This window comes from Danio rerio, chromosome 9, assembly GCF_049306965.1.
Source record: "Danio rerio strain Tuebingen ecotype United States chromosome 9, GRCz12tu, whole genome shotgun sequence".
Taxonomy (NCBI): Eukaryota; Metazoa; Chordata; class Actinopteri; order Cypriniformes; family Danionidae; genus Danio; species Danio rerio.
In genome coordinates, this window is record NC_133184.1 from 26,865,789 (window position 1) to 26,882,098 (window position 16,310).

Sequence of the window (16,310 nt, forward strand, 5' to 3'; positions counted from 1 at the left end):
AAATTTTGGGTGAACTATCCTATATACAGTAACTATACCCTTTAATAAGCCAGAGGATTCAACTTATAATTTGTGTTTTACTACAAGCTTTCACCTGTTTATATACGACCATAGTAAAAGAGTGTTTAATAACACATTTACCACAGTTCATCTCAAATTAAAACCTGTCAAATAAAAATAAAAGTTAATTGTAAATTTTGTAAAAATAATTTGAAGTGCATAGGCCATATACAAAACTAAAATTCCTGGGTTCCTTCATTCACTTGTCGGCTTAGTGTCTTTATTAATCCAGGGTCGCCACAGCGGAATGAAGCGTCAACTTATCCAGCACATTTTTACGCAGCGGATGCCCTTCCAGCTGCAACACATCTCTGGGAAACATCCATACACTCATTCATGCACACACTCATACACTATGGACAATTTAGCCAACCCAATTCACCTGTACCGCATATCTTTGGACTGTGGGGGAAACCGGAGCACCCGGAGGAAACCCACGCAAATGCAGGGAGAACATGCAAACTCCACACAGAAATGCCAACTGAGCCGAGGCTCAAACCAGCGACCCAGCTACTTTCTTACTGTGAGGCGACAGCACTACCTACTGCGCCACTTTGTCGCCCCAAAATCCTAGGTGTCATAACAAATTTAATTCAATTCATGTTTATTTATATGGTGATTTTACAATTGCGAGTGGCAGCGCGGCGGTGCAGTGGGTAGCACTGCAAAAAGGTCTCTGGTTTAAGCCTCGACAGGGTCAGTTAGTATTTCTGTGTGGAGTTGGCAAGTTCTCCTATGTTCGTGTGGGATATCTCCAGATGCTCCGGTTTCCTCACAGTTCAAACACATGCACTATAGGTAAATTGGGTAAGCTAAATTGTCTGTAGTGTATGTGTGTGAATGAGAGTGTATAGGTGATTCCCTGTAGTGGGTTACAGCGAGTAGGGCATCCACTGCATAAAACATATCTTGGATAAGTTGGCGGTTGATTCTGCTGTGGCGACCCCAAATTAATGAAGGGACTAAGCCAAAAACAAAATGAATAAGTGAATGATAAATGAATTTACAATGTAGATTGTGTCAAAGCAGCTTAACATAGAAGTTCTAGTAAATTGAAACTGTCAGTTCAGTTTTCAGAGTTCAGTTTAGTTCAGTTCAGTGTGGTTAAACTCTTAAAGTGTGATTAAGGGGTTTACGCCTAGATTTTTCCTACCCATATTTAAAAGCTTCCCAAATCGATGTAAATGCAAAGGCTTAATATCATTTAAAAAAAATATTTTGAATTTTCCATAAAATCTGTTGAAAGTGATTAAAATAATTGTTTATACTGTTTGTGTTATGATAAATCCCTCCAAAAAAGAGGCGTTTTATTATTTTTTTATGAGCTCAAATTTGAGTGTACCTTTTAGGTTTTGTGTGGTCTAGGTTGCTGTAGTTAATTTTGGTGGTTCCTGCACATGTCAGTAATCATAGGAAAAAAAGAAAGATGTTTCTATCATAATCTATGCAAAAGTTATTCTATTCAAACTGATGAGAGAACAGAACCACTTATGGGGTATTGGGCCAGTACGAACCTTCAAAATTTTAAAAATGCAGAAGTAAATGATGTCACTGACCCGGTACCATGTCCCAGAGTTTAGGAGGCTAAATTTCACTGCTGAAAGTCCACACACTGAGGAGCAAATCCATCAATAAACAGCTCCACAAGTCCCAACCAAGAAATCCAATGGCCACCGCGGTAAGGTACAAACTTCGCCAATTGACAAAAGTTAAGGAAAAAACCTTAAGAGAAACCAGGCTTGACCCATATTTAACTGAAAAATATATATTCAAATATATTTTACAGTGTATGTATAATGTATTGTTGCATATTAATAAACTATACAATCAATAATTCTTCAAGACAACATCATGTAGTTTTGTTAGCTTAACTTATTAAAATAAATTATAATTATATTGAATTTTATAACATTACACAATGTTTAACTTGATATTTGAAGTAGGTTTAATGTAATATGAGTTGAAATGTCATGTAAAGTTCATTTGAATTAAGGCAGTAACTTTTTTTCACAGTGTGTCATTTCTTTTACACACTGATATTAGAGATTTCTAAATGGAATCTGTTTGGTGCTTTTAAATGTGAAGCCAATTCTTTTTATATTAAAAAGCTTGAAGAACTTTTCCGTGAGATAACATCTATTTAAAAACACAAATCTCAGAGCTGATAGATTTTTTGGGGAAAAAAAGCTTAATATAAGACAGAACTATTTAAATTAAAAATTTATCAAAAATATATACTTACCGGCATTAATCAGAATTGCGTATGCAGTGTTAGGTAAGATTATTGTTCTAAATATATGATCCATTAATAATTTTTCCCATATATTCTTATAATTAAACCCACATACTGGCAGTCCAAATCTTCTGCTTTGTAAAGAATCATAAAAAGGGGAATTAATTCACCAATATTCATAGAAAAACCATGCATTTTTGTGTTTTGAGCATGTGGAGAGAGAGAGAGAGAGAGAGAGAGAGAGAGAGAGAGAGAGAGAGAGAGAGAGAGAGAGAGAGAGAGAGAGAGAGAGAGAGACTTTGACTTTTAATGCTATTTATTTTACATTATATACAATTTAAAAAACAATATATTTCATAAAACCATAAAAAAATTTTTTTTTTTTTTATCTTATTCCCAGTCAAAAAAAATATTGTTGTCTTCCACAAATACAAAACCCTTGCCAATGCACCATTTTCTTTCAAAACTCAATTCGTCATTGTTCATTCGATAATATTCATGTTCTAAACGAATTCTTGATTCTACAAAGGCTTTAAACAAAATTATTTCATTAACTTTCTGATCTTCTAAGTCAGCTCTGTATGCCTTCCAGATAGCTAATTTTGCCTGGCCGATTAGAAAATTGGAAAAAGTACAAATCTCTCTTCTTTTAAAAGAGTACTTGTAACCATAAATAAAAATTGTATTTGTAAAATTAAGTCCTAACCTGCTAAAAATCTTCTTAAACATATTAAAAAATGGCAATAATTTACGACATTCATAAAAAACATGAAAAACATCATCAAGTTTTTTACACACAGGACAGTAAGAAGAATCTGAAAAATTGCATTTAAACAGAAACACTCTTGTTGGCAAAGAACAGTGCAAAATTCGCCATTGTAAATCTCCAGACCTTTTTGGAAGAGGGTTTTTGTATAGTAAACGCCAAGAAGGCGAAATAATTCCAGATTCAGGGAACAAAGATCTCCATTTTGTATCTTTTCTTCCTTTTAACTGTCTAATAAAGAATAACTTTACACAAATATTATATAAAACTCGCTTATTTGTTATAGAAAAAGGAAAACTTTTTACATTTTTAAAAGATAGAAGCAAATTAACATCATCATCATCATTATTATTTTCAAAATTTTCTATTTTTGTCATTACATGCATTTCTGGAAAGGGGACTTCTGTGAAGTTGTTTGACATGGATTCTAATATATAATCTGATAAGGATTGAGGAAAAGAAATTTTCAAATATTTTACAATATTTCCCACTATTCTTTCTGATCTACTTCCAACTTTCCTAGTGATTTCCTGTGCTGAACGCCATTTTTTTTCTGATATATTCAACAGATTTCCGACTTTAGTTATTCCTACGAGAGCAAAGTTGTCAATTTCTTTCTTTGACATGCTGATCTTTTTTTGCAACCATGGATTGTAAAAAAGTGGTTCATTAAGTCCAAAATGTGTCCTTTGTTCTAATTTTAAAAAGCTCCAAGCTTTAAACACAGATCCATAAAACTTTATATTGGTCTTTTCTTTCAAACTATTTTCTGAAATTAAAAACATTTGTTTATCAAACCCCATCATGTTTTTTGTCCGTAAAATTTCAAGAGCAAGACTGACCCATGGTGTTGAGCTTGAAAAATAAAGCAGTTTTTGGGCAGTCTGTAGTCTCATTGCATTAACTTTGGAAGCTAGATGAATTAAACCTTGACCACCTTCATTAACAGGAAGAGAAAGTACTCCGGATGGGAGCCAATGATGTCCATACCAAAAAAAGTCCACAAAAGCTTTTTGAAGTTTTAGCAAGAGATCTTTAGGAGGGTCCAGTACTGTCAATCGATGCCAGAGCATTGAAGCAGCAAGATTGTTCACTACTAAAACTCTGCCTCTATAAGAAAGTTGTGCTTGAATCCATTTCCATCTGTTTAGTTTTCCAGTGATTTTCTCAATAAGTCCTTCCCAATTCTTTTCCATAAATTTTTCAGTACCAAAAAACAGTCCGAGTATTTTGACCCCTTCTTTATTCCAAAGACATTGATGTGGAAGCTTTGGTGGATTGCGATCTATCCAAGAGCCAAGTAACAGGGTATTAGTCTTTCCCCAATTAACCTGTGCAGAAGATGCGTTTTGAAATAAGTTAAGACAAGACAGTAAATTTGTGACGTCCTCTTCTGATCTGATTATCACTGTAATGTCGTCAGCATAGGCTGTCAATTTCACTGTTGGTGTAGACAGAGGGTTCAAGAATGGAAAAGTTAGGCCTTGTAACTTCTCTCTCATCATTTTCAATAATGGTTCAATAGAGATTGCATACAACAGACCAGATAAACTACAGCCTTGTCTTACTCCTCTCTGTACTGGAAAGGGTCTTGTCAAAGTTCCATTGATTTTCAACATGCTGTAGACATCTTTATACAAAAGACTTATCCATGAGATAATCTGTTTTCCAAAGCCAAACCTCTCCAGTGCTGTAAATAAGTATTTGTGGTCCACTTTGTCGAAGGCTTTTTCTTGGTCCAGACATACTAGGCCAAGATCCAGTTTGTGCAGTTCAGTTAAATATAACATATCTCGTACAAGAAAAAGATTGTCAAAAATTGATCGTTTTGGAAGGCAATATGATTGATCTTTGTGAATAATTGATGTTAAAGAGTTCTTAAGACGATTTGTCAACACTTTGGAGAATATTTTATAATCCGTCCCAAGCAGTGAGATTGGCCGCCAGTTTTTTAATAAACCAAGATCTCCTTTCTTGGGTAAAAGAGTTACCATTGCTCTTCTACAACTGAGAGGCAAAGTTCCCAACTTAAAACACTCAAGTAACACAGCATACAAATCTTGTCTAATAATGGGCCAGAAGGCTTTGTAAAACTCGGATGTCAGTCCATCTAATCCTGGTGCTTTTCCTGGAGATTGTTGTTGAACAGCTTTGTCTAATTCCTGGAGGGACAGATTTTTTTCCAGTTCAGCTTTATCATCTTCTCCAAGTTGTGGAAGTCCTTTTAATAACTGATCAACTGCTTCAGGGTTACAAGGTTGTACAGTGTACAAGTCTTCATAAAAACGTAGAACTTGGAGATTTATTTCCTTTTTTTCATGTATTTCTTTTCCATTTGTTATTTTAAGATGCTTTATATCTTTTCTTTCTGAGATTTTCTTTTCCAGAGAGAAAAAGAAAGTTGTTGATGAGTCCATACTATTTAGATGTAAGAATTTTCCTCGTACAGATGTATTATGACTCCTTTCTTCATATAAGTTTTTTAGGATTAGATTGTACTTTTTAAGTATATTTGCAGTCTTGCCATCTTCGTCTGGACCAAAAGAGCTGCTCAACTTAAGTATTTGTTGTTCTAGGAAATTGACTTTATCTTTCATATCAGCGTTTCGATTTCTTGTGTATTGTTGGCAGAAAATCTGAATCTGCGCTTTGCCAATGTCCCACCATTGACTCAAATTTTTATACTGTGATTGTCTCTCTCTCCACTCTTTCCAAAAAATCTTAAAAAATTGTTTAAAAGAAGTGTCTTGCAATAGCCTATTATTAAATCGCCAATAATTGTTCTGGACTGTACTTTGTGTTATAGACATAGTTACTGCAACAAAATAATGATCAGAGAAACATGTAGGTAAAATGTGACTATTAAAAAATCTATTTCTATTTTCCATTTGGACATATATTCTATCAAGTCGTGCACCGGAAATAACATTATTATTTATTTTTAACCATGTATATTGTTTATCATTTGGAAAAGTTTCTCTCCAAAGATCGACTAATTTATGATACAGGACTACGGTTTTGAGAGTCTTTGCTGATAATAAATGAGGCTCAACATGGTTTCTATCCATAGTGTAGTCGAGAGTACAATTAAAATCACCGGCTATAAAAATTATTCTATTGTTTGGAATATCTGAAATAACATCTTGCAACTTTTTAAAAAAAGTCACTCTTCCTGAGCCATCATTTGGAGCATAAACATTAATTAACGAAAAACTTAAATCATATATCTTTATATCTAACATTTGCAATCTGCCAGGTATAATTTCTGTTACTTTATGATCTTGAAATTGCAAATCTGCAGAAATAAGAATGGCTACTCCGGCACTAACATTAGTTCCATGACTAAAGAAGACTTTACCACTCCACTCTTTTAGCCATTGAGCCTGATTTTCCATATCTGTGTGTGTTTCTTGCAGAAAAATTACATTCATTTTTTTCATACTTATAAAATCAATCATTGAAATACTTTTTTCTACACTACGACATCCATTAATATTTAAAGTTCCAAAATTTAGGGATGTCATAGTGCATTCTACAAAAGAAACCTTAGCTGAATACTTTAAGTTTCCTTTGTGCTATTTAATCAAATTTGCTTATTTTTGTCATACTTTTCACTTTAGTCATAATTTTCTTAAGGCGGTATCGTTTTTGTCTACTCAATTCTTCAAAAGTTGCTTTTTCCATTGCCATTTTGCAAGACGCAAAAAAACGCTTCAAATCTGGAAAAAAAGCTTCGATCTGTGGTTTGCGAGCTCCCTTCGTGCTGTCAAGAAAATCACTTATTTGCTTCACTGTGTACAGTTTTGAAGAGGATATTCCTATTCTGTCAGTATTTTCTTCATCTGACAAACTTTCTAGACTCTCCAGATCATTTTCGGAGTCATTATCAGAATAAACACATTCTGAACTCATAGCAGACATTTGAATGAGGTTTTCTTCCACTACCTCGTCATCATTATCATCATCATCCTCATTATTTTCCTTCCTCTCTTGTTCTTGTTCTGATGATGTATCATCTTTTTTTGTTTGTATAAGTTCTTCTTCACCACCAGTTTGTCGATCAGACATATCAGCATTTTCAACATTACTGTTTATATTAGTTTGATCTACAGGTGGTGTTTGAACTTCCTCAGAGTGCTCGTTTACTTGGTTAACGATCTGGTCAGATAATTGTGATTGAAATGGTCTATCATTTTGTTTATTGGGGCATTTTTGCCTGACATGATTCTGTTCCCCGCACAGAAAGCACCGCATGTGATCTGACGTGATAAAGATTGTGTAATCTTTGCCTTCGTTAGTAAGTTTTACGGCCAGATTAAGCGGATCCTGTTGTGCGTTCAATATCATGTACGTGTACCTTCGAAAAGACATAACGTGCTTGATATTTGGGTTTTTCAAGCCTAACGGGATCATTTTGATCGGTGCTGTTAACTTTCCGTATCTTTCGAGTACTTCTTGAATGACTTCATTCTTAATGAACGGAGGAACATTTGATAGTACAATCTTTTTCGCTGGGCTCGAAAGCGGCATTAGCGGTACGAAAGTATCATTGATTGTGATACCACTTTCAATGAGATCATCAACTATTCTGACTTCAGCGAGAAAAACAACAACTGCTTTATTCATTCTAGAAGCTGATTTAATGTTTTGTCCACCAACCTTTTCGCTGACTGCAACCAACACATCCTCCACAGATATGGAATCATCGGCCATACATTTAAATCCATGTTTGAGCGTCAAAAGCGAGAAGTCCTCGCTTGACCCCATTGTCGGAGTTTACCGACCTCGGTCGGCAAAAAAAGCACAGCAACTATGAAGTGATTTTAGACTATGCTATAAACTCTTAGAAAAAACGAAATTACAAAAAAAAAATATATATGTAATAATTAGTAAGTTAGTGAAACAAACTCTCAAAAGCGTGTTCCAAAACCCCTATACTCCTCCCACTACCCACAATCCCGAGAGAGAGAGAGAGAGAGAGAGAGAGAGAGAGAGAGAGCGAACAGAACGTGACTCAAGCCTTAACACAAGGACAAAGACTTTAATCAAGCCCATTAACGGGCGAAAAATAGGTGCATAAAAATGTTCAAGCAACAATAGCATCATTTTTCCTGAATAACAAAACCAAAAAAGCCCAGCCAGCCAGAAGACAAAGATAAATAGCTTCATAACAGTGCAGGTGAAGTGCTGAGTCTCTACAGAATCCAATGCATTTGAATAGCATCAGTCCAGTGTTTACGCAGCAAAAAATAATTAGTCTTTCTCTCCAAAATCTCCCTTCGTGTGAATTCTTTTGTCTGACCGTTTAACAGGCACATTTACTAAGCAGCAGAGGCCATTCTGTGCTCTCTTTCTACCAAACACACACACACACATGCACCTTATAATGTTAACAAGGTTTTAGCTGTAACATGTGACTGTGTCCTGAAACAGTGACATGACATTTATTCACATTCACAGTCTGACTAATAGTACTAATGCTTCCCACAGCAAATACACCAAGGACAGAGAAGAATCACAGAGATGGTGGCAGGTTTTAAATTTGCATATACAGTTGAATTCAGAATTATTAGCCCCCCTGAATTATTAGCCCCGTTTATTTTTCACAATGTCTGTTTAACAGAGAGAAGCTTTTTCATAATAGCTTTAATAACTTATGTCTAATAACTGATTTATTTTGTCTTTGCCATGATGACAGTAAATAATATTTTACTAAATATTTTTCAAGACACTTTTATACAGCTTAAAGTGACATTTAAAAGCTTAGTTAGGTTAATTAGGTTAACTAGGCAGGTTAGGATAATTAGGCAAGTTATTGTATAATGATGGTTTGTTCTGTTGACTAACAAAATAAACATAACTTGAAGGGGCTAATAATTGTGACCTTAAAATTGTTCTTGAGAAATAAAAAACAGTTTTTATTCTAGCTGAAATAAAACAAATAAGACTTTCTCCAGAAGAAAAAAAATATTATCAGACATACTTTGAAAATTTGCTTGCTCTCAAAATCAAAATCAAATCAGTCAATAGTTCTGACTTCAACTGTACATTTAATATATATATATAATTTTATTTTTAAATTGACAATTAGTTGATGATGATTAAATATCATTGTAAAACAACTATAAGTAAATCAATCAGTAAATTTGTGTGTGCGTGTGTGCGGAGTTGAAGTCAAATTTATTAGCTCTGTGAAATTTTCATTATTAAAAAAGTGTTTTTAAACAATAGTTTTATTAGTTTCTTAAAACTTATTGCTTAAAGTGCTATTTAAGGGCTTAGCTACTAGGTAATACATTGGACCACAGTAGTTTGTTCTAAGGCCAATTAAAATATATAATAATTACATTATCAATTCTAACAATTAATTAATTTCATTTTTATCCACTTTTCTGGGGCCGTGTCGCAGGGGCAGCAGTCTCAGGAGAGAACCCCTCTCCCCAGACACTTTCTTCATTTACTCTGGGGGGATCCCGTGGCCAGTGTGTCCCGTGTCTTCCCCGTGGCCTCCTCCCTGTGGGGCATGCCTGGAACATCTATCTAGCTAGGCATCCAGGAGGCATCCGAAACAGATGCCCGGTAAATCAAGAGCTTTGCCTTTCGGCTCAGCTCCTTCTTTACCACAATAGACCGGTACATTGACCGCATTACTGCTGCCGCTGCATCAATCTGCCTGTCAATCTCACGTTCCATCCTTCCCTCACATGTGAACAAAACCCCAAGATACTTGAAATCCTCCCTGAGGCAAATAATATTAACCTTAATATTAGAAGTTTTTAATTGCATTTATTTCTAAATGATTCATTTATTTTATTAATAAGTCTCTCTTCAGAAAAAAAAATAATAGTAAATATTTGAAAAAATATCCTGTCTATAAAAATATAAATATATTTAATCATGAAACAACTCTTCATTTATTGGGATTTACTGTGCTGAAATTGTTTCATTTACTTAAATAGATTAATTTCCCAGTACCCATTAGGATTAGCTTTTAAACTTAAATGGTTTGTTGCAATCAGTTTTACTCATATAAGTTATCATACCTTTTTGGGTTTGACAGTGTCCAGAATAGTACCATATCTAAAAATAGCTACTAAATGGATATATACTGTATGCTTCAAGAGTAATTAAAACGTACAAATTAACATGCCATATTTTACTTTATAAAAACAAAGGTTTTTAAAGTCTTAACAGGCATGCGATTGGAATAATTCATGCCTGAAGATATAGTTTAGTCATTTTCAAGAAAAAAAGTCTGACAAATATGAATACATCTCATAAATGCATATAAGAAAAAAACAGAGAATGGCAGAGATGAAGAAGTGAAGAGGGTGGCATGTTGCTCTCATGCACACTCTTGTGCGATCTTAACCTCTCTGTCTGCGAGTTCTTCAAAGCCTCGACGCACTGACAACAGCCTCAAATACAGTGTGACAATGACATTTCACTGTCAAGCCCCATCAGAAAAACACATTTCTTATTCCCACTTGAACCGGGAGCAGTAAACATCTTCAATCTCTGTCATTAATGATTATATAAAGGCTTTTTTGTGCTAAACCATGCATTTTTCATGTGTGTGGACTCATAGAAGCAATTAAAATAATTAACAATGTCATCCAGCAAGCTCTTTGCATGAAAATACACTCATCAGTGCATACAAGGCCACTAATGATCAATTAACACATCCACTTTAAGTACACAAATAACTGAATAACAGAAAATAACATTTCTCTGACGAATCAGGAGAGACATTGAATGAAAACTAAATTAAGAAAACAATGCAGAATGATCAACATCATTTTGTTTAATTTAGTATATACATTTATATATTGAAATTGGATTAAATATCATTGTGGTGAAAACAATTGATCAGGTAATTAAAACGTGTTTAAAATACTGTTAAATGGCATAAATAGTGCATCATAGAAGTGCATATTAATAAACTATATTTTCTTCATACAGTTTTTTGAGACTAAAAATGTGATTAGAAATGCTGCTGATAAAACAGTTCAATCCTGATAAACTCACAGTGAAGATATTTAGTTTTTTCATTAGAACTAAAATAATAATAAAATAGAAATACCTTTGAAGCAAAACCAACATGCAGGTCTCGTTTATGCAATTTATGTTACTTATATTCACACTGCACTATTTTAGCTCTGATTTTTGCTCTGCGACAGGTCAAAACACCAATAAATGCCTAATATCTGAGGCAAATCATGGATTTGGATCCAAATTTGGATTTAATATCATGCTGTGTGAAAAGATTTCTAACTGAAAAACATACAGTATCAGCAATGACCTGCAGCCAATGAGAGAGCAGGATAGAGTGCAGCAGAGAGTTCCAGCAGGAGTTATAGACTGCAATCTCAGAATAAACAAGCTCCACGATAAAATTAAATAGAAACAAAGAAACATTTGTTAATGCATTTACTAAAATGGTCTAACATTAAACAATACATTTATGTTCATGTTAGTTAACGTTAGTTAATGAAAATACAGTTGTTTATTAGTTGATGTTAACTCACGGTCCATTAACGAATGATAAGCATGAATTTGGGTTTTAATAATGCATTAGTAAATGTTTATTTATGAATAATAAATGCTTTAGAAGCACTGTTCATAGTTAGTTTATGTTAGTAAATACATTGCAAATGAAATCTTACTGTAAAGTGTGACCCAAATTATTTATTCACCTCCAACTCTTTTTTTTGTCCTCTCTCTTTGCAAAAGCACAACCCTTGTGTATTTTTTGTCCTTTTGCTGCAAATCAGTATTCAGCACACAGACCATTTGAAAAAAAATGACAAGTTATTAAAAAAATACTTCTTGCAGGGTACCATTTTCAATAACGCCTGTGATCAGGAGTGATCTTGTCACTTCTCACAAGCCAGAACGAGTTGTCAGTGATTGTTTTGTAGATATGCAGTGTGCATCCTCCTGTCACTGATACATAGTGCAGTGTTATCCCAACTGAACGCTGCCCCAGAGAGTCATGCAGTATGAAAACAATGGCGATCCCACAATTTTGAAAATTATGGAGTGTGAACTCAGCATTAAAGTCCACATGAACCGGAAGTTGCTGAGACTTTTAGTTCAGTATGTTGATTTACTTCCAACTGAAGCGAAATAATGAGTAATGGTGGGGCTTTGTTTTTGCTCATCATTCCCAAATAGCAAAGAAGAAATGCTCTAAATGCAGGATCAAATGAGCAGACTTTAATTGAAAATTACCAAAACAAACATTTCCTTTCAGTGGATTAACCTGCACAGAATAATTGTCTATCTAAAATTAACAATGTGTGTTTGCAAAATAAGTTTTGATTTCTCAATAGAGACTTTAAATAGTTTGGTGAGTATGCAAATATATGATGCGAGATGTGCTTGTAAATGTGTAAGCATTTGTTTTATGTGTCACAGAACAAAAGAGAAGCTCACTCATAAATGATTTACCTAGTAGAAAAAAAAAACCTGTCTCATGTCCTTCACATAAAAAAAAACAGTCTACCGGCTATCATGTATAACAGAAGAGGTCAGAGAAGGTCTCTTTTTAGACCTTCAACAAACATGTTTTCTTCTATAATTAACTTTACACTCTGTTGTCCCCGCTATCATTAATGCCAGACTTTTGAACAGTTATGACGTTTTAAAAATGGACTTACACAAGAAGACTCGTCTTTAGTGTTGCATCATCAATCTGATGACAGTGAGGCGCATTTATATGCAGAGGTGAAATGGCAGCTGGCAAATCAAAAAACATCTCCCATGTATATTTTAATCATGTCTTGTTTTGAAAAGAAGAAATGGATTAAAATGAAGATTCTGTGATCCTGCTGGTTATTTATTCAAATCTTATGACACTGCCAGAATTTTAACAGAGGAAAGATTTGTGATTCTGTACCACAAATCATTTCAGCATAAGTCTTATGTTGCACAAGAATATTTCTGGCAATAGCCAAGTCATAATAATAGATTTTTTTTAATACTAAAAAACATCATAATAGTAAGTTTACTATTGTTAATATATGAAGAGTTCAGATGCAAAAACCTCGAAAAGAAATTTTATTTTTATTTTATTTCATTTTTTAAATCAGGCTCCTGTGTGGAGGTTCAGTAATTTAAATTTTATGGCAAAGAATATTCTTTTAAAAATCTCTAAAATGAAATTACTCAACATAAACATACAGTAGGTGTCAAATGCTCATTTTCGATGGACATTTCATACGGCACATCTGAACTTATATCAAAACTTTTTTTGATTATGAATGATGATCATGAAAAAAAGAAATTGAATAATTATGTGAATTGGTAAGCATTTCAACCACTTTACAGAACCCTCAATTACCACATTTTCAAATAGGTGTTTCTCAGCCAAATATTGTCTAATCCTAACAAAGTATGGAAACCTTATGTATGCAGCTTTCAGGGGTATAAACATGAAAATTAATTGCGCTTATGACTGGTTTGTTGAACAAAGATCACATTTTTGTGATGTCACTGAACATGTCGAACTTTTGATCAAAGAGTAGATTTTGCCAGCTTTAGGCTGTTGTTAAAAAACACATAAGCATTGACTTTATCAGTATTTAGCTTTCAAAACCAAAATACTCTTGCACCTTGCTCATTTCAATGTGTCAAAATTAAATAAAATGATTTTGTTATCAGGTGCAAATATCTATTGTTCAAAATAATGACTTGTTTTTAAAAATGTTACATTATTTTATAGGTATGTAAACATAGCTTTTGTAAAAAAAAAATAAATAAATAAAGGTTTAAAAAAATCTTAAATAATACTTCCATTGTCAACAAGTCATGTCTCGCTCATCCGTATCCAACACACTTTCACATCTTTCAATGATATTGATTTTGTTGGCTGTTGTACAGGGAATTCCTGAATACACCACAGGATGGTGCCACGAATTAGTGAGAAAAGACATAATCACGAAATGCTCGCAGCCAATAAAAAATATAATTATTTATATTATATTTTTAATTAATTATAATTATACAAAAACTTAATTTCATGCTATGCTCCTCAGTTTGCCAGTATTTTTAGCATCATGTCAAATAATGTTTCTCAGAAAAAACGATGTTAAACAAGTGTCGTTCCAGTCATTATTTTCAAACAGGAATTGAAAACAATCCCAAAGTGCATGGTGGGAAAATTCTGTCAGTGCCCTATTAAAATCAGCCACATCTACACTCAAACTTTTCCAGTAGAAACTCATATAGCAATAACTCTTTATAAGCTTTCAATGCGCTCGCTGGAAACTATTTCAGTCTAATACTGTAGATAAAAACCAGTTCCACCCGATATTGACATTACTACAAACATACCACACATTACTGCTATTTAGGATCACATGAATGTTCAACAATGAGTGAAAGGCTCACATCCAGACATCAGTGCCTAAGGAATCAATGACTGACTACAGTGCACACCTATTACCGGTGTCAAAATCGAAGCAGACTCACCATACACAATGGTCACCATGGAGACTGGCATGACCAGAAGTCCCAGAAGCATATCTGCAACCGCAAGTGACATGAGGAAGTAATTGGTGGCGTTCTGCAGTTTTCTTTCCAGATTTACGGCCATGATTACTAAAATGTTCCCAGCCACCGTAACAATGACCACAACCAAAATCAGCAGTGCAGCCCAGTTTTTGCGAACTAACTCCTCTTTGGTCGTCTCGCCGTTGCACCTTTGCGATGACAGCAGTTCTGTCCTTTCGCTGGAGATGCCAATCATGGATAGATTGGGTAAGAGAGATGCTTCTGTGTCAGTCCAGCTTCTGTTACAGCCGATTGAACTGTTATGGACCACATTACCCAGCATTATGTCCGGGCTCGGAGTCCAGGAATCAGGGTCAAAGGGCATCAGGTTTGAAGAGGTCAACACGCTTTTGGGCACCGGTTTTGAAATATTGACATGCAAGTTCATAATTTCCCACACTGAGAGCCTCTCGAAAGCAAAAGTTTGTTACCTCCTGAGTTCACTTAGAGGCGATGCATTCTTCATGGCATCCTTCAAGCAGTCGTTGGCTCCAGAGCTTTGCTTCATTCTGTCCTCTTTGAAAACACTTCCCTCTACTCTTTCTCTGTCACCAAAAAGCCTGAAAAAGCCTGGAAATTGTCAGGTGTAGGGATAAAACGCCGTTCCCTTAATCCGTGCATTTCTGAAAGCGCAGTGTGTCTGTTGAGTGAAGTCTTCTGGCTCCTTTCTGTTGTCGTTGTTAGAACACAACTGATTTTGTGAGCTGGATGACCTGCTAGTTGAGCGCGTGTCTCTCTCACTCCCTCTGTCTGCTCTCTCTGGCTGTGAGCGGAGCTATAGTGGAGTCTGGTCCTCCTCAAGCCAGTGATCATTCTGCTCAATCCAGCTGTGCTGAGAGAGGGAGAGAGAGAGAGAGAGAGAGAGAGAGGGAGAGAGAAGGAGAGAGAGACTGAAGTGTGTGTCAGGGGTGTAGCGAAACTTCCTCAGGTGTTCCCTCTTTCTTCTGCACCTGCGACTGAAACTAGCAAGACAAATCGCGGAGCTTATTTAATGTGACAGGCGACACACATACACACACTTCACTTTGCTGGAGGCCCAAAGAAAAAGTGATTGATGGAAATAGGCGAGATTAGGAAAACATTCAGACTAAGATATAAACACACAAACCTACCAAGAGAAAAGAAATATGGTTTAGACTGGCTGAGTATATCATAACTCATTCATTCGTTTTCTTTTCAGCTTAGTCTCTTTATTAATCTGGGGTCACCACAGCGGAATGAACCGCCAACTTATCCAGCACATGTTTTTTGCACAGCGAATGCTCTCTAGCTGCAACCCATCACTTGGAAAATTTTCATACACACTAATTCACACGCATACACTACAGTCAATTTAGCTTACCCAATTCACCTGTACCGCAGGTCTTTGGACTTGTAGGAGAAACCAGAGCAGCCGGAGGAAACCCATATGAACACAGGGAAAATATGCAAACTCCACACCAAATTGCCAACTGACCCAGCCGAGGCTCGAACCAGCGACTTTCTTTTCTGTGAGGGGATCGTGTTACACACTGTACCACCGAGACACCATCTATTACAACTGCTGGAACAAATATTTCTATCCAAAGTCTTTCTATCTATTTGTCTAAATATTCGTCTGTCTATCTATGAGTTGTATCCATCCATTATCACTCACTCACTTTCCTTCTTTTATAAGAGGTCGCCACAGTAAAATGAACCTCCAATTACTCTGGC

At 35.1% G+C, this 16,310-nt stretch overlaps 1 protein-coding gene across 2 annotated transcripts in view; it reads right to left on the reverse strand.

Moving 5' to 3' along the window:
• htr2aa (5-hydroxytryptamine (serotonin) receptor 2A, genome duplicate a) overlaps positions 1–15,397 on the reverse strand; it is a 58,472-nt gene extending 43,075 nt beyond the window's left edge. Inside the window, exon 1 of one of the 2 annotated variants that reach the window (XM_684208.11) lies at positions 14,535–15,397. In XM_684208.11, coding sequence (XP_689300.7) covers positions 14,535–15,003 — 469 coding nt within the window. In that variant the 5' untranslated portion in view covers positions 15,004–15,397. Of the gene's footprint in view, positions 1–7,718; positions 8,008–14,534 lie in introns of those variants that run through there. The other variant, XM_068223630.2, reaches the window with a different exon arrangement.
• Positions 15,398–16,310: the final 913 nt, after the last annotated feature.